This window comes from Paralichthys olivaceus, chromosome 6, assembly GCF_024713975.1.
Source record: "Paralichthys olivaceus isolate ysfri-2021 chromosome 6, ASM2471397v2, whole genome shotgun sequence".
In the NCBI taxonomy this organism is placed as follows: domain Eukaryota; kingdom Metazoa; phylum Chordata; class Actinopteri; order Pleuronectiformes; family Paralichthyidae; genus Paralichthys; species Paralichthys olivaceus.
In genome coordinates this window covers 15,020,887-15,048,661 of record NC_091098.1, presented here as the reverse complement: position 1 = coordinate 15,048,661, position 27,775 = coordinate 15,020,887, and the positions used below count along the sequence as shown (strand labels likewise).

The window sequence follows — 27,775 nt, the reverse complement described above, 5'->3', positions numbered from 1 at the left end:
AGCTGAATCCCCAGAAAGTGCAGTGTGCGGTCTTTGATCAGCAGCAGATGCTTAAGCAATCAGGATGACAAGGCAACGTTACAGGATCTTTAATTTAGCGCACTGCAACAAGATCTCCGTAGTGTGTGTTTGTTTGTGTGTGTTGCAGAGGTTGGGCCCGTGTGTGTGTGTGTTCATTTATCTGTATTTGTCAAGTGGGATGGCAAAGGTGCCCCCAGGCTATAACAGGTGGCTGAGGAGTGAGGGGCCAGTGCAGCGCTGCTCTTCTCTGGAGTTGCTCCTAACAGGCAGATTGAGAGCAGACCACTACTCTCCTCCTACACAACACCAGCTCTCTACTTCCACTGCAGGCCTACAGCCAGTTGGAAACAGGCCAGTCTCTGACGCTATCATTCCATAAAATATAGTACAGCAAAAGCAGAAATATCTGATCATGCACTGCACCACTTTCGTCTCACAGTTGTCTTTGATTGCAATCAGACGTATTATTTGTGTCTATACTGTGTAAAAATCTCCCTTTAAATCTTTCCGCCCTTTCATTCTTTTCTTTTTGCTCTTTCTTTTGTCACAGCCCATCCTCCCTTGTGACCTTGCCCCTTTATACATCCTCACTCATCCCTCCTTCTCCTTCTTTCTTTCTTCAGAGCCCATTGCAGAGATCCTGCATTTTAGGATGCAGAGTGCTTTGCTTTTCAAAACGGTAGTCCAGCATCTCCTCCTTCACCTTTATCTTTTTTATGTTGCTTACCCCACCCTCCCCTGCCTGTTCTCTCTTTTCATTTGAGATCTGTCTCTCTGTCCCTCTCTCCTGCTTCACATAAATCCCTGTTTCCATCCATCTCTTTGATGGAACAGCTCAATTAACCAGCCGGCGTCAGAGGGGAGATTACATTCTGCACCATACTGTAGCAAGGGTAATCATAGACTCCAAGTCTCGCCAAGCTACTCCTACAACAACATCGCCTCCAAACCAGCAGCTCACAGCTCGGTCTGATCCGACGGCCACGGCCATGAAAACCCCACTGCATTAGATAGCATGATAATGTGACCAGCAGTGGGTCTCTGGAGCATTGCTGCCATGGAGAAGATACACACACATACACACCGTCTTCAGCAGCAGCTGCACCGCAATCTATTGTGTTCGTGTGCAGCTCAGTGTGTTTATGGATGTTGTACAGATGGTAACAAGTCATTGTCAGGCAAAGCGCCTTCGCACCCCTCCAGTCCCCTGACTATGTTCATCTGAGAGAAGCTGCAGGCTACCGATGCATGGGAGGGAGGGAGAGTAAGAGAGCAGGTTCACTACACCACTGACACACACACACATATAATACAAGCAGATACACATGTGCATGTCTTGGTGTAAAATATGAGAATATGCACAAAGATGTACTCACTCACAAAGAACCATATAAATACATAAACAACAGACAAGCTCACAGCCTTTAACAGCTGCTGCTTTTGTCAATACACTTTTCTACATCATTAACACAACTGTTGTGTGGAATATTGTCTGTTTTCCGCTGTTGAACAGAACAGATGTGTAATAAGCCACAAAGACAGTAGCCAGCTGTGTGGCATACAGCCAGGTGAGAGCCTCCTTTTCACGGGCACACCTCCACAGTCTGCTGTGTGCACGGCCCCACCCTTATTTTCCTTTCCTCTGACATCTCCTTCCGTATCTCTCTATCACTCTGTCTCCTGTTGATATCTCAATCGTTCTTTTTTTCCTCCAACCACTTTCTTTTTTAAACTCCGTCTTCTCTGTCTTCCCTCCAAGGTGTGTGGTTTAAGGGTACCCATGCTCTATCTATGCGAAAGCAAACCAGACCCATTGCGGTCTGCTCTGCTGTGCTGTTCACCATGCAGCTTGTGGAGTTTCCTCCTCCACATCAATGAAAATCATAGCAGCACATTGCAATCATGAGCTGCACTGAACATGACGCTACACAGTTATTAGCTGGGGGAGGGGAATGTGGGGAGAAAACGAATATTCATATTAAAGTAGCAAGGCAGAGGGGGAGGCAAAGCCAAGCTGAGAAATTTTGTGAGAAATTGTCCTCAGTTTACAGAAAAATGCAAAATATTAACTTCAAAGCTGCAGATTTTAAGCAATTGCTTTATATAGTTTTGGCATTTGGTCAGGTAGAAATCAATTTTTTCATTTAAATATAAGGTGATGCAACAGATGAAAAGCCCATAAAATATTCTTGTATCATTTCTGCCCCTTATTTCAAACACAAATCTTAACTTTAATGCAAATTCAGACAATAAAACAAAGACAATGTCAGGCAGTGTTATATTGTAATTATGGCTAATTAAGTGTTCAGTGAGGCAGTACAATGAGACTGATGCATATTCAATATTAAGAGAATCAGACCCTGTTGATTAAAAAATAAAACATGAAAAGAAAAAACATTTCTCTAAAAGTGTTCTGCACCAACAGGTTATCCATGACACCCGGCTTTAATACACAAGATTTCTTTGAACAGTTCAAAGTAATACACTGCCGCACACGTCTGTTAATTTGATTAAAGTGTGTTGAATGAGTTGGTTTTCTAAACATCAACAGTGAGAGAATAAGCTTCTTAATTTTCATGATCCAGTCGTCTTTTTTACTGCACGAATAAGATGAAGCAAAGGTGTGATTCCATAACAAGCCTCCTCCACCTTTAGGAACCTAATTGGTCCACAAACATCTTTCTCTTGTGATGACAAACTGTTCATCCCATCACAAAAACATCCTCTTACCTCCACGCTGATGCTCGATCCTCTGGCAACTCCCTGCGTCCTCTTTTCCTCCCTCTCTTCCTTATCTACTTGTGCCTTTGCTTCTTCCTCTTCTCCTCCTCCTCTGTGAAATTGATAGTGCACCTCTCCTCTCTGCTGATGCTGCAGTGATAGAAAAACACACCCTCCTCCGGCCGCTCTCTCTCTCCACCCCTCCTGACTCTCATTGGCTGCCAGTTAGAGGTGACATCACCCCTCTTCTCTGCCTGCCTGCCTCCCTCCGTCCTCCTCCTGTTCTCTCCCTCGCTCTCTCTCTCCTCACCTCAATCTCTGTGGAGCATGGCCATTCCTTTATTGTAACACCCTCCCTCGCCTCCTCTCCTCCTTCCTGTCCTCTATCCACCCCCCCTCCTCTGTCCTCCTCTGTCCTCCTCTTCCTCCTCTTCCTCCTCTTCCTCCTCTTCCTCCCTGCATGTGTACAGTGTGGATTTGTGTAGGTCCTGCTGCTCTTATTACTGCACTTACATTCAGCCAAGCAGTGCCAAAAATATTAATGCACACCACAAATTAGCATAAAACACTTGGGCACTTGTGAAATAACGGGCGTGTGAAGTTTTGTGTTAGTTCTCGACGCTCCACTGGCTCAACTCTCATCTCTTTAATTCATCCTGCCGCTAAATCATCACCTCCACTTTAGTTCATTATAGTCAAAGGCGTGTCTGGGGATGTATGTTATGTAACAGCGCCGAATAAAAAGGAATCACCGCCGTCTCTTATCTGAGTCTGGGGGTGGGGGTGGTGGTGGTGTTGTGGGGGGGGGTGTAATCCACTGGTTGTCTGCCAGTGTTTGTTGATGTGACATGATAAAGATAAAATTGCTAAACGTCATCGGGTGACTAAGTTCCCGCACACATGGTGACAGAGATGCTTTTATTGTTCATGTGCTGCATTGTGATTGCTGTTCATTTATGTGCCGGACCCGTTTGCCCCCCAGCTCTTCCAAAAAACTGAAACACTGGAGCAGAATATTCTCTTATTTGCTTTTAAACCGCGGCGCATTAGCTGGCACCAGTTTATTGTTTAAACCTCCTCAGTCCCTATTCCCCAAACCTTTCAGATCTTATTCCTCTGTATTCTACACGCCCAGTAAATCTGTTTTAAGATGACTTTTTCCCTATTCAGTTTATTTGCAAGATGAAACAAACACTTGAGTTCACACAGTTAGAGGGACTGTGGCAGCTTTATTCTGTGTTTCTTGTGCTATCAGTGTTATGGTATTTTTATTAGCCATGCCGGAAACATGGTTTTATAGGTTGCAGTTTTGGTCTGTGGGTCAGTCATTCGAACACTTTGATCCAAACTGACTACTGGATGTACAGTCTTTACATGATTTTTTTATGGTCCTCAGAGGATAAAGTCCACTGACTTCAGAACAGCTTTTGTGAATTTGAATAATATAACTCAACAACCACTGGATTCTTTTCTCATAAAGTTCAGCACAGACATTCATGGTCGCCTCAGGATGAACTGTAACGATTCTTGACCATCGTCAGGTCAAACACTTTTGTTTCATTCCTGCAGCATGAAGTACATTCCCATCCAACTCTGCTGCGCCTTGTTTAATGCTCATTAGAAAATAATAGCATGCTAACAGGCTAATAATAAATCATTAACATTAATCCAATACCAAACTCAGCATTGTTATTGTGAATGTGTTAGCGTGCTGGCATTAGCATTTAACACAACTGTACCTAAGCACAGCTTTATAGAGCTAATAGGCCTTTTTTCAAGGCAGCAATTTTGACATTAAATAGTAAGTCAACTCAGGTGAGTTTTTTTCAACTCCAGTGTAAAAGTTTTGACAAAGATACAGATTAAAAGACTTGAGTTACCTAGGATACTCACTCTGTTGTACGTTGGTCAGAGTTTACTCTAAAAACTGCACAGAACCCTCAGATGAGAAGACTCAGATATTTCTGGATCGATTCCTGAAATAAGAGAAGGGACAAAAATAAGGCCACGTTCACACTCAGTCCACACTAAAAATAAAAGTCTCAGAGCAGCTCAGGTAATTGGGGCAGCGCCATGTCCAGTCAGAAAAAACCCCATTCCCACTGAGCTGCTCCACTTTTTCTTTGTGCCTCTGGAACCCGACAATGCCAACTCGCCCATCTGCAGCTGGTGCCTGCAGGATCTGCCAGGCACGGAGACACAAAGCCACTACGGGAGAGGGCGGCATGGGAATGATGATTGATGAGGCCCGATCAGATAGGTGAGAACCTCCGCCATTACCCTCAGGAGAGATGGGATGTCTGGAGAAGAGGCCGAGAGTTCAGGGTCAAAACTGTGGCTGGATGGAAGCCAGGAGTGGAGACAAAGAGGGAGAGAAGATTGGATGGACAAAATGTATCTGGGATCAAATACAGTTTGTTTTTTTTTCACTAAGAAAGTAATCAATTGAGTTTTTGTGACATTTTTGAGACAGATACTGAGTTGTCAGTAAAAATGTGAAAAAAGGGTTAGGGTTATGAATTAAAATTATTTAAAAAGGCCAACAAAAAGAACGATTAAAAAAGATGAAATGTCTCATCTTAAGGTACTTGGTCTGTATTTATATAGCGCTTGACTTCATGACGACTTAAAGTACTTCACAGTGCATTTTTGCCAATCATCCATTCACAGTCACATTAATACAGTGAATCAGGAGTTTGCCCCTCGCCATGCAGAATACAGGGGGGACTGGGATCGTGTCGAACTGCTGACCCTCTGGTTAGTGACGACCCACCTCCTGAGCCACAGCTGGCCCACAAAAGGAAAGTAAGTAAGTAAGTAAGTAAAGTTTATTTTATAACGCTCCACATTGCAAAACAACAAAAAGAGCTGTTAAAAATAGATATAGAGCAAAAACTAAACTAAATCATAAGCACTAGACATAACAAGGTGATACAAAGGCATGTTTGCTGTTATAAAATGGAAAATAATCAGATAGACCTGAGTGGAAACAGGTGGCTCAAGAAAAAATAGCTCATTTCTAGTTTATGAGTAAAACTGATCGGTACTGAGGTCTTGAGCAATAACATGGGGTTCATGTTATAAACACTTCCTGGAAACTGGGCAATAGGGAGAATTGTGGGAAATGATGCGAGGAAATAAAAAAGCTCAGAGGAGATATAGCTTTCTGGATCAACAGGACTGAACAACAGGAAGTTATGAGTATTTAATAGTCACTGATCTGCAGTCTGAGTCATTTCAGCTCCTCCGCTCAGACCCAAGCTATTAAAACAAAAGCCAACACTGTAATAATTAGGCAGCAGCTGCAAGTGGGGAGATGGAGGAAAATGATCATTCAGCTTGAAGGAAGTCTCCGTCAGACTGATCAATAGATATAATGTCCTGTCTCTGATTGTTTCACCTCCTTACAGCTAGAGTTTTCAAAGCAACAAGAGCAGGAGAGTGAATCCAGCTCCCTGACCTCTGTAGTACAAACGTGTCTGTGAGGAGACAGTGACCTGCCACCGTCACTTCTTCATACCCCCTCACACAGAGCCATTCATCTCCGGATACTTCTTACTCGTCCTTGTGGGAGCTCCCTCCTCCCGCACTCACTGTAAGTGAGTCTGCTGGCAGACTGGCTGGAGAGATGGAATGATATATGAGGAGGAAGACAAGAGCGTGGACTGAGAGAGAAGGAGAGAGAGAGAGAAGGAGAGAGAGAGTGGAAGGCTATGAATGAACAACCTAAGACTGGAGCAAAAAAAAACAGTGCGGTCAGCAGAAAACCGAGAGAGAGAGGGAGAGAGCTCCATCAGCTTAAAAATGAGAGGATGGAGGCAATATAGTAAATGGCTGCAGTATGGGTGTGGAGGTTCTTAAAGAGAGAGACAGACTTATTGAGATGGAAAGCACAACTTATTAAAATCAGAAAGGGAAAAGAGAATTGAGGAGGACAAAAATACATCCAGGAGTCAACTAAACGATTAAGACAGACAGCGTTGTCATGCACAAAGAGGCTCATAGGATCTGTGGGAAAAGAAAGTGAACTAATAGAAGGCGCAATCAGGCTCTCAAAGGGAAAGGAAAAGGTGGAAGAAGGGGAAAAGGAGAAACAGACTGATACAGCAGCAGCAGTGGAGGAATAACAACACGCTGCAATAGAGGCTTTAAAGCTTCAGTGTGTAAGATTTAGGTGAAATTGAAAATAAAATAATCCTAGTGATGTTTTCACCCGTGTATTTCATCTAAATTGTATTTTGTTTGTGTGTGTTTCTTACAATCGACCCTTTATATTTAAATACTTAGAATTTCATCAGGAGTGGGTCCTCTCTCTGGAGGCCACCATGGAAGGGGAGGGTGAGTTAAAGGGTATTCAGCCGCAAAATGCAACTTCACCATTAGATGTCACTAAATTCTACACACTGACCCTTTAAAGAATAATAATAAAAATGATGATGAAACGTTTACTCTTAAGACATGTGCCTGAGAAAGGAGGAGAGGAAAAGGAAAAGAGGAGGTGTCTGTACTGTGCGTATTATAATAGAAGCAAAATGGAAAATAAGCAGATGGACGATACAATAGAAACCAGAGTGGACACAGATGGCAGAGGGAAAAATGTTGAATTATTAGTTTATGAGAAACCACTCATCAGGATTAAGGTCTTGGGCAATAACATGAGGTTCACATTGCAATTCAGAGACATCTCATGGAATGGAATTGTTTTCTGTTTTGTTCTTTCTGGAAGGATGACTAAGAGACAAGAAAGAGTCCGAGCACAACCATCCTTATTTGGGCTTTGAATTGACTTCCATGACTGTTGAATGTCTGACCCTAACCACAATTCACATCTGACCCCTAACCTCAAACGGGACAAGGTCACAAGTCACACTGACAAGGTCAGTGTTTATGCTCACACACCCTCACACCCACACACACAGTTCATTAAATCCCAATAAAAATGAAGAGATGAACAAATAAAGGAATTGGAACAATAATTACTTAATGAAAAATTAAGTAATTAAATAGAAAAACAGGTTCAAGCTTAAGAAAGCAACAGATTATTTCAGATGTATTATTTACTGTTGTGTTTTTTTCATTTAAAAGATTTTAATTCTTTGTTGCCTTCTGCCTCTGCATTATTAAATAAAGCATATAACCTGAATTTGAAGCCACCTATAGTCTTCATTTCCTTAGTGTTTTGAAATAGTGAATATAGTTCTAAATATAGCGTATAGGCCGGGTGCAGAGATATCCTAAAGATTACTGTCCCCTATAGTAATGTAGCAGAGATGAACCATTTCACAACCACTTCCTGCAGCTCTACAGTCTGGAGTGTTGCACTGAGCTGCACGGGCAAACACAGGGTTAGAAAAAAAGTGTAGCAAAAACCAGAACACGTTGTGAGAGCTGAGGAGGTGCTCAGAGCAAAGAGAGCGACAGAAAAAGATTTTTTATAGATAGCAGTGAGCCAACAGTGTGTGTGTGTGGGGAAAAAAGAATAGATGTGATAATATTACAGCGACAGAGAGGAAGAGACGTGAAAGGCAGCAGAGCTGAAGATAGATGTAAGAAGCAGGCGTGAGAAGTGGGCAGTCAGAGGTGGATTCAACAGCTCTTTGCACCTACAGGGCCTCTCCACTGCCTGCACGCTTCCTGGGTTACTGATGTGGCCGGTGTTGGTTGATCCATTGATCCAGTTAAAAGTCATTAGGTGGCCAGAAGGTCAGCCACCCGTCTCCGACCTGCCGTTAATCACTCGCTAATTGAAGGGAAATGACTCTGATTTAGTTTCCCCTCCATGCTTAGAGCGGCCCTACTGCCAGATATGACCGAGGCCTCACTCATCTCATTAAGCATGTTAACTGCATGTAAATGGCTGTGAGTCGGCCTCAGACAAATGTGCAGTGGTGAACCGAAGATTAGAGCACCACCGAAGATAAGTTGTTGTTGTGAGAGGATCAAAATAAGGGAAATCACACAAACAATTTGCAGCTTGTGAATACTCGAATTCTCATCATTGATATTCAAATCGAGCTTTTGCATAGAATTTGCTGCTGCACAAACATTGTTAAACCAGAGGGGCGACTGTGATGTTTACTGCCTTTTGCTTCAAAAGGCTTTTTTCCCCTCCAGAAACAGTAATGACCCTTTACTGTTCTTTATCTTGTATTACAATGCACCATGTTGCAGTTACATCAACACACCATTTGCATTTATTTATTTTTTTTAGAAGCAGCTTAATGTGCAAGCTGTGGAAATGTCACCGGAGAGGAGACGGAGATCTATTTGCACTTTAAATATGTCCCTGCTGTATTTACAGATAAATAAGCTGCGTATTTCAGGTGGTTTCATCAAACACCTCTGCAGTTACTGCCTCCTGCCACATTACACCTGTCTCGGCAGACTCAAGAGTATTGTACCTGTGAGTGATAACCTTCAGTAGATGACTGCATTACATGATCTGTACTATGACAGGGCTGAATTTCATGGCTCCTCTCCTCTAAAATGCCACTGCTGTGCCCACTGCTGTGCCACTGAGGGGAGGTGAGGGAGAGGCTTGGATTGGAGGGGGTGGCTGCAGATGCAATGTGGTAAATAGATAGCGACCACGGATACTTGGAAGCTCAGAGGTAATAAAGACTGTGACCTTTACAGTAGACGGACTGTCACTTCTGGTTTGGGTCTGGACACCACAGCCTGAGCCTACGTGCTCCCACCTGAGCCCAGCTTTTTCCACGGATGACTTCTCCCTAAAGGACAGAAACGCACACACACAGATGCACAAATATATATCAGCACTAAGCCCAATGATTTGTTACTGCGCGTGGATCTGCTCCTCTGTTAAAGGCACACAGTAGTTTCTGCTGCTCCCTGGTCCCCGTCCTCACAGGCAGAGCAGAGACTGCAGCCTAATCAGGAGGTGATGACAAACCAGACAGATTCACAACGGCACATAACACCCTCCCTCGCCCGTCACACCGCTGTCAAAACTGAGGGCTGCTCCTGTCCACCTTGATATGTCAAGCTTCTCCTTTATCTAATCATGTGAAGCACAGGGCCTCTCGACATTTGCCTTGAGAAACTAACACAACATTGAAAAACATGAAAAAGCACAAAATCATGACAACAGCGTGAATCCCGTTGCAAGTTTCCACTGGGACATTTTTATTTGGAACATCTATCATGAATAAACCACACTGAATTAACGGGCGGAACAATAACAAGTTGTCAGTGTGTTGCTCACACCCTGTAAATAGCAATGCTGTTAACGGGCTTCTGCCTGAAATGAAGCCAGTGTTTACCACCTCGTGATCTGGAGGATCATGACATTTTTGAAGAGGGGGAGAAATCGGTGAGTAAGCTCCACCATCAATTCTGTCCAGTGTAAAGATCTCTGTGGCAAATTAGAAACATTAAACCAATTACTCTAATGAACTGGTTTTGTTCCTTTGCACTCTGCAGCTCTCTGCTAAAAAAAGGACTTCATCATTTGGCCTCGTGAGCATTGTAATATCGTGATTTATTCCAGAGACACTGAAGACAGCACAAGTAAAACAAATCACTCTGAGAGCTTTCTGGCTCAGACACAACAGAGTCATTATTAATGGACGCCCCCGGCCTTCATTTCCTCCTCAGCTGATGAGCAGCGGTCACTGTTATCTGTGCACAACAAGTTTTTATTTTCAATGTCGCAGACACACACACACACTCTTGTTCAGCCCTGCTGCCTTTTAAGCAATTTCCTCACCCTTTTTCTCTTATGGTTTTATTGGGAAAAATGCTGAGGTTTTTGAATTACTCAAAGTGTTAGTCACATGCATATTAAAGGCATTGGTGACAAAACACAAATGATTTATATGTTAGCAACACTCTGCCTTAAATTGCTCCCTGAGCATGAAAACAGCAGTGACAGTGACTTTGGTGGAAAACGCAGTGATGTGGAGAACGTCTGTGACAGGGAACATTCTGTTCACTCTGGCTGGTCTAATGATCTCCACCCAGTGGAGAGGCCGGCACAGTACACTGAACAGCTCATTGAGCACCGCCGCTGATATTTCTATTTCCCCCTAGACATTCACAGGAAATATATTCTTCTACAGTTGCAAGATAATAAAGAGGAAATCTAAAATCATCTCAGAAAAGTCGACCCATCAGTGAGGAAATGTGATGTGAAATCTTCTTCTTGAGAAATGTCCCTGCATGCTTTACTTATCTTTCCCCTTTAATTGCTCATCACAGCCTCCTCAGAGCAACAGATGCTTACAGAATATGTAAATCAAGCATGGCCGGTAGAAAATTGCATCTGCGCTTCATACATGAATGGAGGCGGGGGGGGGGGGGACACACAAAGACCTGGCCGGCCAGTGTACTGTAAAACCAGGGCTTAGTGTGGGGTCTGAAATCCCTGCATGACAGCACTGTAATTTCATTTATCATGCCTCAGCACACACTAAATCAGACATGGACGCTCCCCATTCTGCAACTGGTATGCAGGGGGGGGTTAGAGGTGGGGGTTTTGATTTCCAGTGTTGTAGTGGTTCCTCAAGTGGAACAAATTGAGCACGCAGGAGCAGGTAGAAGAACAGGAGCACACAGGGGAGGAGTGAGAGGAAAAGAGGCAACGACAGGTGCAAACTGCAGACATGCGAGGGCTTTGGGGGGGGGGGGGGGTGAAGAGCAGAACAGACAGAAGTGTTCTTTAGCCGAGTACTGTTGCTACTCTGAAACACAAAGGATTGACTTCAGATCCCTGGAGATATCCCAGACTTCTGGAGTGTTTCAGAATGTGGGCACTTCTCTTGTCAAATGTTGAATTCAGTAAACTTTGAGTCTGTCACCAAGAAGAACAGGAGAATCTTTTTTTACATGAAGGTGTTTTTAATCACACAGTACGATAACGCACTGTTATTAAAACTATAAAAGATGGAGGATCTTATAAAGGTTTAAAGTGGACAGTGTGTGTTTTGAGTAAGAGATTATTTCTATGCAGGTCAACTTATAGGACTATCATACCCGAACCAGTTGCACCAGCACTTCTGAAGTATTTGCCTTCTAAATAATTACCAGGTGTTGGACTTTAGCATTACTAAATCAAAATGGCCTGCAGCACACAAACCAACTCAGTAGACAAGGACTAGTTACCTCTGCAAACTTTTGTCAGCAGGATTTGAAAATCTATTGAATGGATTTCTATGAAACTTGGTGTAGGGATGCAACATTGGTCAGGAAAGAACCCATTTATTCTGGTGTTGAGGAACATTCAGGATTCTTTTAAACTTCCTTGAACATTTCAAAATCAAGTATTTTTTTACTCAGGGAATAATTCATGGATCTTGATGAAGGCACATTTAGGGGACTTACATTCCATGTGTGACCAATTTGGTGCAGTTTGATTGAATCTAAGGTGACTGTTTGCCCTTGGCAGAAGTATGCTGTTCTACTGACTGCCAGTCTAGTAATTAAATCATTTACAAACTAAATAAAATGTGACAATTATAACACAATTTTAAAAATTACAAAATGTATTAATAATCAAATATAATGGGCTAGCCTGATTAATCAGTTTCCATAGGTTTCCCAGTAAGGTGTGCCAGGACACTTTTTAATATTCTCAATTTATCATATGAAGTTCCTGCTGCAACATTTAACATCAAACTGTCTGTTGTGAAGGATCATAAATATGAGCAGATACCTGGGGACAAAACCCTCAGGAGACTGTAGGATGACAAGAAATCACTTGGTCTCTGTCGTCTTTGGCCCATCAGCACTGAACAAGAAGCAAAGAGGGGGCAGTGTGGGTGGTGGGACATAATCAAAACAGAGATTTGTTTGAGACTGGAGGGCAGACTGGGTCAGTGGCAGCATGCTCAATGACAGCACTGCTGCACTGAGCTCCCAATATGATATGAACCCCTAACCAACTACCCCACGACTACAGGCGATACATCAGGAACGTGCTGCAGGACGGCGTCCGTCCTTACACACAAGCTTACAGAGCTTAAGTGATTTTGTCAAGAGTGACAGTTTGTCTGATGCACTGCGAGGATCAGTGTGAGCATGAGGTGTGGGATTGATTTTACTTGTCATCACTGATAAACTGCCAATAATATTACCAAATAGAAAAAAGTTTCTTTTGCATAAAGTATTTCGGTGATTATATACAGAAGTGACATGTTTGGTTTGACTGTAATGAATTCACTGCAGGTAAAACACTGTTAAAAGAGACAATGGACGCAACTTTATGCATTTATTCATGTAGTTATTTCACTCCGATTCAAAGGCTCAAGGCTGGGTCAGCGATTTAATAGCCAAAAATACTCTAGAATTTATGGTTAATGTTTTTTTTAAATCTCCTTCAGGTTTTCTCTTCATTTTTTGTACCATCCTTCCTTAAAAATGCCACAAAACTTTGAAAAGTGCATTTTTGTGAATATCTCCAAAACTTCTCAAGTTGTCCATACACCCCCCATAAAAATGTTCCCCGTCGTCAAGGCTTATGAGGTCACAAATTAGCAACAAGAAACCACCAATATTTTTCCCCAAAGGTTTTATAACCATCCTGTTCAAACAACATTCTCTTTTTTCTTTTTACACAACCAGAGAACAAAAAAGATTAAACATAACAAACTCCCAAACCTTTTGTACAGAGAAATCAAACTAAATGAAGAAAACGTCTCTTATATTAGTCCATGTTTTATCCTCTGAATCCACTCTTGCATTTTGCCATTAACATGAGGCTCTCTGTGTTGTACGCAATGTCAATCAGTCCATTTCACTTGCTGGTTTTATCTGTTTTATATGGAATAGAAACCAGTAAGTCTAGGCCATTCAACAAGTAATCCAGTAATGTCTATGATAGTGTGTGTGTTCAAAGGTTATCAGTGTGAATGTGTCAGGAGTAGGCAAATCTAAATCAACTGTCTGTTTGCATGTCTGAGTTTGTTAAGAGTCTCATAGTTTAAGCCAGTCCGAATCCCTCTGAGCATTCCTGAATGGCCAACAGCAGCATATGTCTCAGCTTCTCGTAGCTCTCATAGGCTGGGAGGTCCAGCTGGTTAAAGCTGGAGAAAGAGAAAGGTCATAAAATTAAAGTTCCACTTTCACAATTTTGTTCATTTCAGGTTTAATAAGAATATTCATTATTATTCTGATCATTGTATTGATAAGTGTGTACCAGGTATGAGCAGATGGCAGGCGGTCAGTGGAGCGATCGTCACGGTGAATCTGGAACTTCTGGATGCCGTTCATGCCCTCCAGAGCAGCAAAACCCTGGAGGGGAACCTTGGAGGTACCAGTGACAAACTGTAGGAACTTAGCCCGGTCCGCCTGGTCAAAGGAACGCAAGGCCCTCCAGAACCACTGGATCTAAAGTTAGTGGAAAAAAGAAATGCATGAGTTACAAATGTGTTGCTATTCAGTTTTATAAATTGTCTCAATTGACAGTTAAAGGCTAGAAGCTGCAAGACATTAGCAATAAAACCTCCAAAAAAATCAGCTTTACTGGATTTGAAACAATATGAAGCCAACTGTCGTAAGACATGAACATAATAATACTCAGTTTGTGTAACATGTGTAAACTCGCTCATACCTGGATGGAGCTGGACTGGTATTTGTGATATTCAGTGTTGGCCTTCAGGTCATCAATGTCAATAGTGGGTAGGCCAGAGATGAGCAGCTCCAGCTCCTGCTCAGTGAAGATGGAGATCAGCCGCTTGGGGATGATCTCGTAGAATCCCTCGAGGAAGGCTGCCAGCTGCTTGCGGATTGCACCTAGAAAACAAGGGTTAAGAACTCAATCTTTCTGCAATACCGAAGATATTTGGCATACAACCAACTGTTTTTAATTGAATTTGATGGCAATTTCTTTTCAATGAAGCAGCTGAAAATGTAATAATTTACTGAATAATGTATTTGAGCAGCAGCTGGAGGGTGTTGGTTATGATAAATCAGCCATTTTACAGACAGAAGCACCACTGGCTGGCTGCTGAATATTGATCAGTGCAACATTTAAAAGGGCTGCCACCTAGTGCTTTATTTGCGCATCTCTGAGAATATCTGCCCTGAACATTTAAGATGACATCTGTACATTACAAGATATTCCCTCTGCACCGACTGTTTTCATTGCAAATATGATTGTGTATTGATAATACAGCCTTGCTCCTTGTGGTAAATAATATATTTGGTCTTACCTGTCATCTTCATCTGGCATACCAGGTGCACATACTCTTTTTTGTTTTCCTCTGTGACCAGGATATTGGCTCCATTTGGCTTGAGGTCTCTAACTTCACACACACCGAACTCCTGGACCTTCACACACAGAGCAAGTGAACACTTATAGTGTCGCACATCTTACAGAATTTCAGCTTCATATTTTACTGCCAGTTATTTTAATGCCATCAGATTTAAAACACTTTTAGCACCAATTTTATGAGCACATAAAGCATGTGGGAACCAATCACAATTTCAACAGTTAAGAATTACAATCAATTTTCTACTTGAAACCAACTGGAATAACTAGAGAACAGACACCAACCTCTGTGCTGAACGTCAGCTCATAGCCCAGTGTGGACACATCATTCTCCAGCAGGTAGACCAAGCCCTGGAAGAATGGATAGTCCTCACTCTCCATGTCTGTGTACCTGGAAGACCACAAAAATACATTTCTTAACATAAATAATATATAGCTAACCAATCATTCAGTATAGTGATCATCATGACTTTGTATGTTGGAAGTTTTAGCATAGCTTGTCTTCATTACTTGACTGTGACTGACAGTAGCTCAAATACCTGACACTCTTGCCCAGGATGTGCTTGTAAAAGCTGCGGGTGAAGTAGCACTCCAATAACCGGTTATCATAGACTGCCTTAGCCACCACACGACCCACGAACTTGAAGTAGCTGAGGTGGTTGGGGTTGCAGTGAGATGAGGGGTTGATGGTGTATGTGACACGGTCGCCTGGTGAAGTGCGGAACAGGGCGTACATGGGGTTGAACATCTCCCGAGAAATGATCATGTACCATTCCCTCAGCAGGCCACCAGCATCCTGACCCTCCTCTCCTTCAAACACTATGTACCTGTTGTGAAAAGTGAGCAGAGTGTGACTCATGTTGAGTGGTTCAGAAATGAGAGGTGGATAAAGGGGTGATGGCCTTACAGTCTGTTTTTCATGTCCTCAGGGCTCTTGCGGTGCAGCTCCCTGTAGGAGTCCTCAAACACGTGATCTCTCCTCACATGTACAGCCATGTCCTCCTTCCTCAGGCCTTCATCCAGCCGCTCTAACTCCTGGCGGAAGTACCTGCAGATAAGTTTAGAAAAACCAGAGGGTCGATAATTTGAAGAGCCCTGAAGAGTCTATTAGACAGTGTAAGACAGAAGTGTAAAATAAGCCCCTTTACTTTCTCTTCACATCAAAGTCAAGGATTCGTATGTAGTCAACCAATACTGCAAAAGGCCCATCAGCCAGGTGAGTGGTGGACTGGCGTAGGATCTGGTTAAGCACTGTGCGGTGAGTTTCTAAACAGGAAGAACAACTTTTGTTATATACTACACATGCTAACAAAGCTTCATCATTCTCATTACTGAAGTTGCTCAGGCTCACCGGCAAATCGAAGGAACTTCTGGGTATCTGGTGGCAGGTTGGATGAGATATGCATGGAGGATGGTTCCCTTGAAAAGAATGGGTCTAGGGATGAGGGTGTGGCAGGTGTAAGGGGGGCTGGTGACAGTGGTGGAGGCTCATCTTTAATGTGAGAGAGCTGACTCTCCCGAGTGTCCCTCACTGGTGGTTTGCTCTCTCGCTCTGTGGCGTGGACTAGGAAGAAGGCCTCCACAGCAGGCTGGAGAACTGAGGAAACAAAGAAAGTTAGTCTGAGGGGAACACATCACATCACTAGCTGCTTCGTCTGACATCGATACAATGTAAATCGCACATAACATAGAGAAATGCATTTCTTCGGTTCCACCTACCCAGTACAGCATGCTGGTCATGGGACTCCTCCAGCTCTTTCAGGCACTCCCCAAGCATGTCCCATAGTTCATCCAGCAAAAGCTGCTCACTGAGCAGAGGGAGGTCTGGAAGTCTCTCCTCACTCTCTGACTGGCTGTTTCCTTCTTCATCTAGAAATTTAATTTAAAATACACACTGAATTTGATCATCACTGTATCATTATAGAATAGTGCTCAGTGGATGTTGGAGGCATTTACTGAAGAAAACACACATCACCAGGTGACAATTGGTCATAGCAGTGTGAACAGTTTGTAATCATACCCAGAGGTGTAGGGTCCTGCTCTAGAGGAGAGGGCTGGTCCACATCCATAGGAGACTCATCTCTCTGGGCTGCTTGGGCTTCTGACATTGACTGCACCTCGGACTATAGAAAACAAATCAGGAAGGAGCAGATAGAGCAGTGACAGAGGATGAACAACAGGGAGAAAAAACATGGAAGAATTAACAGAGGTTTTTCCACACTATTCTATTATGGCCGATACTGCCGTGCAAAATGTAATTTTCATGATTCACTAAAAAGGTGCAGGGGTTGGACCAAGTAGGGAAGGAGGAGGGGCCAAAAGCATGAAGCCATGTCAGCCAGCAAACACAACATCAATGAAACGAAAACTGAAGCAGGCAGGACATTTACAATCATTTCAACTGTCAAAAATGTCAATTTTAAGACACTGGTATAAATTAATATGAGAATGGCTCTTGGCTGAGTGCACAATGCATTATACTGTTGATAAAAAAAATTCAATGCAATCCAAGATCAAATGTTACAGCTTTTTTTGCAAAATAGGACAGATATACACTGCAAGTAATGGCTTAGCTCATGAATTTTAAAAATGCACAAAGCCTATAGAGGCAAAACCAAATTAGATATGATGCATGTCAGTAGTTGTTAGCCATTTCATTGCATTAAACCTTGATGAACACCACAGTAATTCTAAAGTAACTATTAGTGTGATGGGCATACTATGAAGACAATGCTCTCTTTTCCATTGTTCACACTGCCTCCAAAAGTAAGTGTTTGCATTGTGTAAGTAAGAGTATATGCCTGCTGTCAGTGTAGCCATGCTAACCGTGGCAGCAGCAGCCGTGCCAGCAGGGGGAGCAGCACCAGTGGGAGCATGGGGGGCTGCCACGGAGGATCCGGCGGCGACGACGGCAGCAGAGGCAGAGGAGGCGGTGGGTAGGGGGGCCTGTTGGAGCCGGCGTGCCCGCTGACCCTCTCTCACCATCTGGATGATGGCATCAGCTTCTGCCTCAAGCTGACGCACAGCGGCCTGGATGCTGCTGGCTGAGCCCAAACTGGTGGAGCCTGGACATTCAGAGAGGGAGGAGAGGGTTTACATCACTTGGCAGATCTTCAGGATAATGAATGCATTGATCAAGAATACTTTTAATACATTTTACCTAATCGCCCTGTCTGTTTGGCTTTCTTGTTGGCGCGCCGGGTGTCCTCACGGAGTTGGATAATGACCTGCAGCACTCGCAGGAAAAACTTCTGCGTTGACGTCTTGGAGGTTAGTGAGCTCATACAGGGAAGCTGTAGTTCTCGTCCCCCAAGTGTGCGTTTCTGTGCAGCCACAATGACCACACTCTCCGACCCGTCAAACCTGTGCCCCAGCCAACAAATGCATACTAGGTAAAGGAAATTGTAGTTTTGGGACATTTCATGTAAAAACAGATATTGTCATTACATACTGTAGTATCAGAAACTAGTTTAAATCAAGTCCGTCTGCTAGTCTCTTTGAAAGCCCAGTGACTGCAAGTTGTGTGTTGACAACCTTGTGTCACTGGGCAACCAGAGTCATAACTAGCTAACCTGCTTGTCATCTTGCCCTTGAGCCTGCCCGTGATGGAGGAATCTTCAGGTGGAGCATCCGGAGAGTGTGAATCAGCTTGCGCCCGCCTCTGCTGCTCTAAGTTGTACTCTCTTAGTTCAGCCAGCAATGTGCCTGAGAGAGAGAGAGTGAAAATGTTAAAATGAACATGTAAAGAAAACTGTATTCGCTTGAATTGGGGGATGACAACTAGCATTGGTTTAGCCTCACAGCACTAACCGATCTGTTTGCATAGAGTATATCCAAGATGTCTAGCTCCACTGAGCAGCAGTCTGAGTACAGTGTCTCTGGTGGCACCGTCTCCTCTCGATAGCTGCAGCAGAATGTTAGCTGCGTCCTCCAGACCTTCCTCTGAACATGAGTGAGATGTCAACACCTTGTAAGGAGAAGGGAAAGAGTTGTGGAGATTATAAACAAAAAGGAGAAAGATGTGACACAGAAACAGATCAATTGGCCTCTGTTGAACAGTAAATTATTCACATTGCGTTATGAATGTTCATTGTGAGAAATGGCCTTTTGTGTCACTGTATAATTGTGTCTGAGACAAAAGTCTCTCGAGGCTGTAAATATAATCTACACTGGATCACTAACTATTGGACTCAATCATCTGTCTGGCTAGTAAACAAGACTTGTGGCCACCCCAAGGTCAAGGCTGATAATATTGCTGTTACTCCTCAAGTCTGAACAACTTTCTGCAAAGTCTCAGAGATGCCACAATAGTTTTTACGTTTTAAAAAAACAACTTCAAGCCAATTTGTTTTCTGTTTCCCTTTGTCTTTTCCTTGTGGTTCCCAAATGTAATTCTGCTTGTTTTGAATGTAGCCTAGATTTGAATTGTAAAACTAATCAGACTGGTCTTTGATTAATGGATGAATTTCATCCACGTTTGTCACTGTTAGTTGTATGGGTGGTATTAGTATTAGGACTGGACTGAATACTTAGTTCACCCATACAACTAACAGTGACAACCGTGGATGAAATTCATGCCATTCCAGCTCTGGCCATATTTCCAAAGCTGCACTTTTCCATGAGTGTTAATAGAAATTCACACAGATTTCATGATGACAACATGACAGAAACAGTTTTCAACTTTATCATACCTCCACAGAGAGTTGAAGCTGTTTCTCTGTGAGTCCACTGGAGGCCATCTTGTTGTCACTCTCTGAACTGGAAAGAGTGCCCCTCTGTTTCCCTGTTTTGGAACCCCCCCAAACTGTACATCATTATCTACTAAAATCAATTTTACATTGTTATGTCTAAATGAACAAATTAAATCTTATTTTGGAATAAATCAAGATTACCTGTAGAGGTTGTTCCAGTGGATGTGGGTATACAGATTGTTGTAGAGGATGTTTGGGAGGCTGTTAGACTCCCTGAGGATGTACCCTGGCCTGTAGCTCCCACAGAGGCCCCTGGTCCTGCCACAATGGGCTGGGTAGAGCCCACTGATCCAGATACAGTGCCCTGTGTTGTGACTGGGGCTGTGGCTCCTGAGTTGGTTGCCACATTGGTGTTGGCAGCCTGTGGGGTGGGGTGTCCAGCAGGCACCTCCGTGGCCTTATTATCAGGCAGGGCAATGGATATGAGGGAGAGCAGGCGTAGCAGCTTTTCAGTAAGCAAGGAGCTCCGTCTGATCACTGGGTGGGACAGCATGTTCATCAGTTGGCCTAGAGGGGATGTCTCCAAGCTGAACTGGGCCCCCTCAGCCTCTGCACTGCCCCCCAGAGGCACTGTCTTCATAGAGGCTTTGCCCTTGCGGCTGACATTCATGTTGTCCAGCTTGACCAGCAGGTCCCAAAAATCGGTGGAAATGCCCAGGGACTGGGGAGTAATAGCAGAGGAGCCAAAGGAGTTCTGTGTGTTGGAGACATTGGAGCTGGGGTTGCTTTGAGACAGCGACCCTGTCCTGGAGTTCCCACCTCCACCTACTCCCCCTGAGGAGCCCAGACAAAGACGTGAGTCCAGGTCAGAAGACGACGCTGACAGATCCTTACACCGCTGCTGGGTGAAATGGCTGGGGAACACCTGCAGGGCGTAGACAGGAAATAGACTTAATTAAACTTAATTAACTAATAGCATTGAATATGTAATAAATTATGTGTAAGGGGCAGATTAAAAAAATAGCTGGACTGTCACCTTAGCTAGCTGGATGAGTGTGTCCAACACATGTCGACAGACCACCGGAGCAGCTTGTGGGTGGATGTGAACAGTGGAGCCTCCACCTCCTGCACACGTGACACCTGCTGCAGCACCTGACACTCCTCCAAGTGTTCCAGATCCTGCAGAGCCCCCAGTTGAATGCCGGTCAGCATGTTTCCTACCAGATACTCGCTGAATCTGGAAAATGTTTGTCCGGCATCCTAATGCTGCATCCATAGAAACAGAGAGCCAGGAAAGCTGGTTAGAGCTGCGAGACTCCACCCTGTTCAGTAGCTCTAAGGAGGATGATGAGGATGAAGAAGAAGAGGAGGAGGAAGAGGAGAGCGAGGACGTAGCGGAACCTTTTCCTCCACAGCCTCCATGGATGCTCCTTTTGCCACGAGAGTCCTCGAGACGAGAGGTCTCCACACACACCTCACTTTCGCTGCTGCGTTGGAGGATGGATAACAGGCTTCGAATGACCCACCCACGTGTCTGAGAGTGATAGCAGAGGTTCCTGAGCACACGGTGCAGACGGCTGGTGTTAAGCTTCGGTTCATCCACAAAAAGCAAAACCAGCAAGCAGGACAAGGCCTCATGGTCCAGCAGCAACCGACCACGCAGACGCAACAAGGAGTCTACGCTAGAACTGGAAGGTCTGAGGAAACAAAACAAACACATTCAGTTTATCATCTGTCAATGATGGTTTATCAGGAACATCCAGGAAAAAAGTTTCTAATGTCTACATTTAGTTTTCTTGGGATCAAACAATAAATTTGAAAAACATTTGAATTCTCAAGTCTCTCACCTGTGGTTAGTTCCTCCTCCCATCTGAAATGTGCCTCCTCTCTGCACAGCCAGCCGGGTGTACTGGACGCCACGATTGCTCCCTAACCGACTGGTGAAGGCTGGTGAGCGTAAGATGGCTGATAGAGCTGAAGAAGAGCTATGACCAAACAGCCTCTCATGCATCAGTTGCCTCTGACGTGCCTCTTGCTCCCTACGCAGTGCAGCTGCTTCAGCAGCAATATCTGGTGGCATGACAGCCAACACGCTGTCCTCCATATCCTCCAGGACACTACGTCGGAGCTCTGAAGGCAGCGTCTGGATGAAGGTGACTGGATCCAAAGGTGTGTCTCCCTGTGTAGGCTGCTGGGCTAGCTCCCTGCGTTGCTGCTCTGCCCGTTGCTGAGCAAGAACCTAAGATGACCAATGGCATGTTTAATAACACAACTGCTTGTCTGAGACTTTTTGAATAATTTTACTTGGAAATCACACCCTTTTATACCAGCTTGCAGATCTTAAGTCAAGCATTTAGTCTACTGTGATCTTTCATTGTTTCTGAGAAGTCTATCTCACCTCCTCCTGGATGGCAGGTGGCAAGGCCGCCAGGAATTCGGGGCTGACTTCTGTAACCCCTGGTCCTCCCAGTACAGGTGCAGTAGAGGAAGGCAGGCTGGTGGCAACAGGAGGACGGGAGGGTGGTCTGATCCCAAGCTGATTTTGCAGTACCTCTCGGCGGATGTCCTCAGGAAGAGCTGCCAGAAAAGAGGGATCTACACCTTCTGGCAGACTGATGCCTGCCAAGGTAAAACACATCACACATTATGAGATGCAATATTGCTATAAAAAATGAATAAAATAATGGCAGCAATTAATTTACCTGCAAGTGGGTCCTCCTCCTCATTGCTGGTAGATGGGAGGGGCTCTTCCTGAATGGCCTGAGACTGGCTGTCAGCACTGTCACTCCTGGGCATCATTTCCCCAGGGGATGACACAGAAGTGGAGCTGTAAACATAAAAGGAAAAAATATTATCAGTCAACAAAAATGTGTGTGATGACATATTTATGGTTATGATTTACACAGTGTAAATGTGCTTAAAATCCCAAGAGAAGATTTAACTGGACCATTTAATTGTTTTATTTTGGTTTAGAACCAAATAAACCAAGTACTCTTAAAACTAGTCAAAGGGGATACAAAAATTAATTTAATGCTAAAACTGAACACAAACTAAATATGGGCAATAAGGAAACTAGATTTTTCACCCGCTGGAAAAATGTATTTTAACTTAATTTCATTTGTTTTGCATCAGACTTAAGCATGATCTGCATGTGCTGGCAAAGAGAGGGGGGTAAGACTCACTACCTGTAACTTTTATTGATTTAAGTGTGCCTTGGGTGAAAAAATTATACTACAAAGTACTCACCCAGTCTCTGCATTTGTCTGTCTCTCAGTCAGTCCACTTTCCCCACTTCCAGAAAGCTCCTGAGAGAGCTGGGTGGACTGGGCAGGGATGGGAACAGCTTCTTCCTGAGTGGCAGAGGCAGGGCTGCTGGTATCCATGGGTGACCCTTCCAGTTGTGACACACCCACTACTGCAGGCTCTGAGGTCTCCACGATGTCTGGACTTAGGGAGGCTGAGAAAAAGAAAATCAAATCAGTAAGGGGAAGGGTTAGGGAATAATGACACTAAATGAACTGTAGAAAAGTTCCATGGGTCACCAATTTGTTTTTCAGTGCTCAGAATATTGACCAAGATCAACAAATTGTTTATATTAAAGATGATTGTCCTCACTGTTGGCTGGTCTGTATAAAGAGAGTTTTCAAAGTTAGTCTACCTTCCCTGCCTTCATCCAACGCTCCTCCTCCTCCTCCTCCTCCACCGACTCTCTCACCGATTGTGGGTGCTGGGGACATTTCCATCTGAGATGCCTCCGCTTCACTGTTTGGTCTGTCAGCTGCCGACAAAGGTGGAAGGCCTGCCCCTGCCAGAGCAGCCAGAGAGCTGGCATGCGACTCAGCCAATAGCAGGTCAGCAATTGGTTGGTGGACCTGCTGACTGATCGCAGTCTCCAAGGAGACTAGAGCCTGCTCATGAGGAGCAGGTGTTGTGGGGGTGACCTCTCCAGATGGGGGAGCAGTAAGGAAACCTTCTGAGACCCTGGGTGGGTCTAGACATGACACTGTGCCACTCTGAGCCTGCTCACCCTCTGCAATATCCATAGAGAAAACTTGTGTGAAGACAGAAATACAGTTTTTAGACTTTCATTAACAAAAGATTACTAGTTTATAGATTTTCATTCTGAAAATGCTACTACATAATTGTTGCAAGCGAGCAACATTTTTTTATACTTAAAATATAAAACAATTATAGAAAACATTTTCACGAAACAAGATCGCAACCAAACGTGAACAGAGCAGAACATTATCTACACAGATGTCAATGGCCTGTGTCGAGGAAGGCAGTAAGTTGTATAGTTATCTCCTGAACGGGGTGCACAATCCTGATCCCCAACAACAACACAACTTACTACCTCACCACAGCACAGCCACATGTAGAATATCTTACACGATACATGCAAAGCAACATTGTACACCTAAGATATGTCAATATGTGGAGTTAGGGGCTTAAGACAACAATGTAAATTGAGTTTGATGAATACACATGAGCTTTATACAAGTTGCTAGGAGTGGATTTCCTTTGTAGCAGATGAAGATGACGAGCTGGTATGGCATTGCTTTAAGAAAGACAGTAGACTGTATAGTTATCTCCCAGATCTGGTGTGATCCTAAAACTATACAAACTACTACCTCATCCCACAGCATGCTTTGCTGGCAACTTGCCTCTGGGTGCCCATCACTGTGATATGTCCATTTCAGACAGGCTGGGTAATTTGAACATCAAGAAAGATTTTTTTTTTTAAATAAATGTCAGTACCTGCAGTGTTGTCTGCACCATTAATTGTCCCCAATCCAGAACCCTAAAGACAAAAACAAGATGAGACATAAGCAAATAAACTGATCTAAAAAGTATGTCTAAAAAGTAAACACAGTCAGTTTCTCAGTTGGCAAATGTATTATCTACTGACCTGAAGGCTCTGTTCCCTGGCCTGTTCTGCCCCAGAGGCCCTCCTCTCATTTTGCTTCGACTCCTCTTCCTCAGCAAGCTGCCTCCTCCTTTTCTCTCTACGCTCTTCCAGTTCCTCATCACGCAGACTCTCTAGATGCTGCAGGATAGGCACCTTCACAACTGAACGCAAACACAGATGTTAGAACTAATCCTTGGTTTGTTCGTGGTTTTCACTTTATTTAGTGAAAAAAAATCTAAGTAATCTTTACTGAGCTTCTGGTCTTCAACAAACCTACCTGCGACACAGTCGTGCATACTCTCAGCGTCGAGCACTTTACACTCATCTGTCCATCTAGTTAAGGCAGTGGGAATACTAGAGAGGGTGCCTAGAGAGACAGAAAGAAAAAAAAATGGTTACAAATTCGAGCAAACACTTAACAAAAAGATCATTGCATTAAGGACGACCTTAAGTCATTTTCACCTGCTTGTCCCCCAGTACTGCTTTGCTCATGGAAAAAATCATCCAACAACTCATCATCAGAGCGAGCAATGATGTGCACGTCTTCATTTCCAACCAAAAGGCGGGCACGGCCTCGAGACTGCAGAGGCAGAGAGCTGGACAACTGTAAAATGTCTGCTGCAGCACTGGGACCCAACAACCTAAAGGAGGGAGTAGAAGACGAACAGACATTTTTATTAGTAATATTGCTCAAAGCTGATGTTGAAAGACATATTGTTTAACAAAGTCACCATAAAACCCTCTTTCACCTTTGCAAAATGAGTGGTGGATTTGGTTGACGATTGCCAGGGTAGTGGACATGGATAGTGTGTCCACTGTTGGCAGTGAGCTGGCGGAGTGTCCGCTGACTGCGACCCATGCCCTGGGCTAGGCGGCTGCTTGTGCCTGCCACACCTAGGGTGAGGGAACCGTGGTCAGCATGGCGCACCATCAGTGGGTGGGAGCTAGGGATGTTCCCTGGGGAAGGAGGGATGTCAGCTGGTGGAAAACAGAAAACAGTAGGCAGACATTAGGGGGGCAGAGCCACTTACTATCTTACAAAGTTTTTCACAGCAGAGATTTGCCTCGTTTTGCAGTAAAAGCACAGGTGTACTTGATAAAATTAAAAACAATGGTAATCCATTTAGGTGAGCTAGTTCCAGGGTCCTGGTATTGTGCATGCTGGCTTACCGGCACGGCTTACTGCAACACTTGAGGCAACTGAGCAATCATCAACAAAAAACAATTCCACAATGCTCAGAATGTTTGCTGTGAAGCAGACTTAATATAAGGGTATGATGTATTTTCTTTTAATAATTCAAATTGAGTTTGGGGGTGAATAGTCAATTTGAATGATTTTGACATTGGTAATTGTTAGTTTTAAATGATGCTGCATACCGTTGTTGGAGAACATGTTGTCGAACTCTATGATGAGGTCATCGTCTCTGTCAAACCTTTCAAAGCGGATGTGAGGTGCAGCATTGATGTCAGGGAAGTCCTCGTCCAACTCCATCTCTGAACCTTCATCGTCATCATCCTCGTCTCCTTCCTCGTCATCCTTGAGAGGGAGAGTAGCAACCATATCATCAGTTTTAAGTATGAGCAAGAATTAAAACTTGTTTACTTAACTTCTATGCATTAAGCCATACCTGATCCTCCTCCTCCTCTTCTTCTTCCTCCTCCTCCTCATCCTGGCTGTCTTCATCATCATTGCTGCCGCTAGAATCTTCCTCCTGAGTGTGTTCCTCATCCTCTGGTTCCAGGATGTTCATAGAGTCTGATGGAAGAGAGAACCTCGCAGTCGTTAACGATATTGAGAGGCTGTCAGTCCCAATGAAAAAAAGACTTTGTGATGTCTTACCTTCCCGGTTTGCCTGAAGAGTGGATGCCTGGCTAATATTTGAAGGGGCCTCATCCATCAAAACATCCTCTTGCGATTCATCTTCACCGCTGCGCCCCACTGTTTGACAGAACAGACAGCAAGTGTTACACTGTTGAACTACTATTCTTTTTTTAACTGTTTAACCAATATGCTTCTTGTTGGTTAACAGTTCTTAACTTTTTGTATCAAGCACCTATACCACAGATGGTTTGTGGTTGTGAACCTAACTATTCTAACCTTTGCCATCTAGCTCATCTTTAGGTGACTTACCTATAATAGTGCTGTTGACAGTGCCAGCATCTCTTTCCAGCAGCTCATCAATCAGGTCCACCAACTCATTCTCTACCTACAAGCACAGGGAATGATGCAAAAATACCTTCAGTCATACTTGCTTTTATGTTATGGCCAGTAATTGCAGATGAAGTGATATAGTGAGATACAACAAGTATTGTGCGTAATTAAATGTCAATCACCTGCATAGCCTGTGTGCTGAGAACCTCTGGCTGACCAGCAATTACTACAGTGTCTCCCTCCGTCTCTCCATCCATCAGGTCAGTGTCTGTTCCCTGCACCCTGTGGTTGCCCTCCACTGGCTCTGCCTCACCAGACTCTCCTGGAATATGTTACACATCAGCAACAGAAACATTTGCAATCCCTGGATCTAGAGCCATGAAATACCTCAATACCTTGGTCCTGAGTGTTGCTGTTGCTGTCCCTGGCAGTGCCCACAGTATCATGTTCAGTCTTGTTCTTGCTGGAGCCACCTTTGCCCCCAAACAGACTACTGGGCTGGTTCACAATACGGGACAGAGTCTCCAGAGGCTTCAGGGCAGCATTCACTGTGTTTGCCATGTTGGGACTAAATGATATAGAGGAGGAATTTGTAGTCATTTTAGACAGATTTTATATCACAGTATAATTTGGCAAAGCCAAAGCCAATATTAGCTAAAATGGATGGATCATTGTGACATACACCATAGGAGCCCCTTTAATATCTTAATCCACAGATCACTTTTTGGAATGGAAGGGCCACCAGTCTAGTAGTACCTAAATAGCAAAACCATGTGCAATTTAAATGAATATGGTGTAATCGTACCTGGACAAATCCAAGCTGTGAGGCACACGAGCTAAGTCGTTAACCAGTCCTTTCTTAAGGAAAAGCCTTATGATGTTGTTCATGCCATTGTGTTGCGTCTTGGCTGCTGCTGTGCTATAGAAGCTGGATGTGGAGGGACATGATTCCATGATGGTGCTGATGATGCACATCACTGCCTGAAGCCTGTGAAATAGATGCAGCAGGTCAGACAGTGAGAATGAGCTTGTTCACATCCATGGGAATTATT

General features: G+C 43.9%; 2 protein-coding genes across 35 annotated transcripts in view; both read right to left on the bottom strand.

The window, feature by feature from the left end:
• Positions 1 to 2,910, bottom strand: part of l1cama (L1 cell adhesion molecule, paralog a) — a 42,970-nt gene extending 40,060 nt beyond the window's left edge. For all 3 annotated transcript variants that reach the window (XM_069526952.1, XM_069526953.1, XM_069526954.1), the window contains exon 1: positions 2,752 to 2,910. The gene's annotated coding sequence lies outside the window, so the exon portion shown is untranslated. The remainder of the gene's footprint in view (positions 1 to 2,751) is intronic.
• A 10,047-nt stretch (positions 2,911 to 12,957) lies between these two features.
• The window catches only part of huwe1 (HECT, UBA and WWE domain containing E3 ubiquitin protein ligase 1), a 34,994-nt gene continuing 20,176 nt past the window's right edge, over positions 12,958 to 27,775 (bottom strand). For 11 of the 32 annotated variants that reach the window (XM_069526501.1, XM_069526506.1, XM_069526508.1 and 8 more), the window contains 34 exons: positions 27,529 to 27,711; positions 27,119 to 27,291; positions 26,906 to 27,045; positions 26,703 to 26,778; positions 26,200 to 26,510; positions 25,949 to 26,108; positions 25,321 to 25,549; positions 25,034 to 25,212; positions 24,849 to 24,938; positions 24,572 to 24,732; positions 24,421 to 24,463; positions 23,321 to 23,692; positions 22,909 to 23,119; positions 22,365 to 22,489; positions 22,061 to 22,281; positions 21,510 to 21,901; positions 20,699 to 21,359; positions 19,864 to 20,587; positions 19,663 to 19,754; positions 18,782 to 18,938; positions 18,544 to 18,676; positions 18,132 to 18,334; positions 17,798 to 18,036; positions 16,992 to 17,094; positions 16,691 to 16,840; positions 16,323 to 16,568; positions 16,120 to 16,237; positions 15,879 to 16,019; positions 15,511 to 15,798; positions 15,257 to 15,362; positions 14,913 to 15,030; positions 14,312 to 14,493; positions 13,898 to 14,088; positions 12,958 to 13,784 (listed from right to left, as the gene is read on the bottom strand). In XM_069526501.1, the coding sequence (XP_069382602.1) occupies positions 13,682 to 13,784; positions 13,898 to 14,088; positions 14,312 to 14,493; positions 14,913 to 15,030; positions 15,257 to 15,362; positions 15,511 to 15,798; positions 15,879 to 16,019; positions 16,120 to 16,237; positions 16,323 to 16,568; positions 16,691 to 16,840; positions 16,992 to 17,094; positions 17,798 to 18,036; positions 18,132 to 18,334; positions 18,544 to 18,676; positions 18,782 to 18,938; positions 19,663 to 19,754; positions 19,864 to 20,587; positions 20,699 to 21,359; positions 21,510 to 21,901; positions 22,061 to 22,281; positions 22,365 to 22,489; positions 22,909 to 23,119; positions 23,321 to 23,692; positions 24,421 to 24,463; positions 24,572 to 24,732; positions 24,849 to 24,938; positions 25,034 to 25,212; positions 25,321 to 25,549; positions 25,949 to 26,108; positions 26,200 to 26,510; positions 26,703 to 26,778; positions 26,906 to 27,045; positions 27,119 to 27,291; positions 27,529 to 27,711 (7,021 nt within the window). In that variant the 3' untranslated portion in view covers positions 12,958 to 13,681. Of the gene's footprint in view, positions 13,785 to 13,897; positions 14,089 to 14,311; positions 14,494 to 14,912; positions 15,031 to 15,256; positions 15,363 to 15,510; positions 15,799 to 15,878; positions 16,020 to 16,119; positions 16,238 to 16,322; positions 16,569 to 16,690; positions 16,841 to 16,991; positions 17,095 to 17,797; positions 18,037 to 18,131; positions 18,348 to 18,543; positions 18,677 to 18,781; positions 18,939 to 19,662; positions 19,776 to 19,863; positions 20,588 to 20,698; positions 21,360 to 21,509; positions 21,902 to 22,060; positions 22,282 to 22,364; positions 22,490 to 22,908; positions 23,120 to 23,320; positions 23,693 to 24,420; positions 24,464 to 24,571; positions 24,733 to 24,848; positions 24,939 to 25,033; positions 25,213 to 25,320; positions 25,550 to 25,948; positions 26,109 to 26,199; positions 26,511 to 26,702; positions 26,779 to 26,905; positions 27,046 to 27,118; positions 27,292 to 27,528; positions 27,712 to 27,775 lie in introns of all 32 variants that reach the window. The other 21 variants (XM_069526512.1, XM_069526516.1, XM_069526513.1 and 18 more) reach the window with 10 other exon arrangements.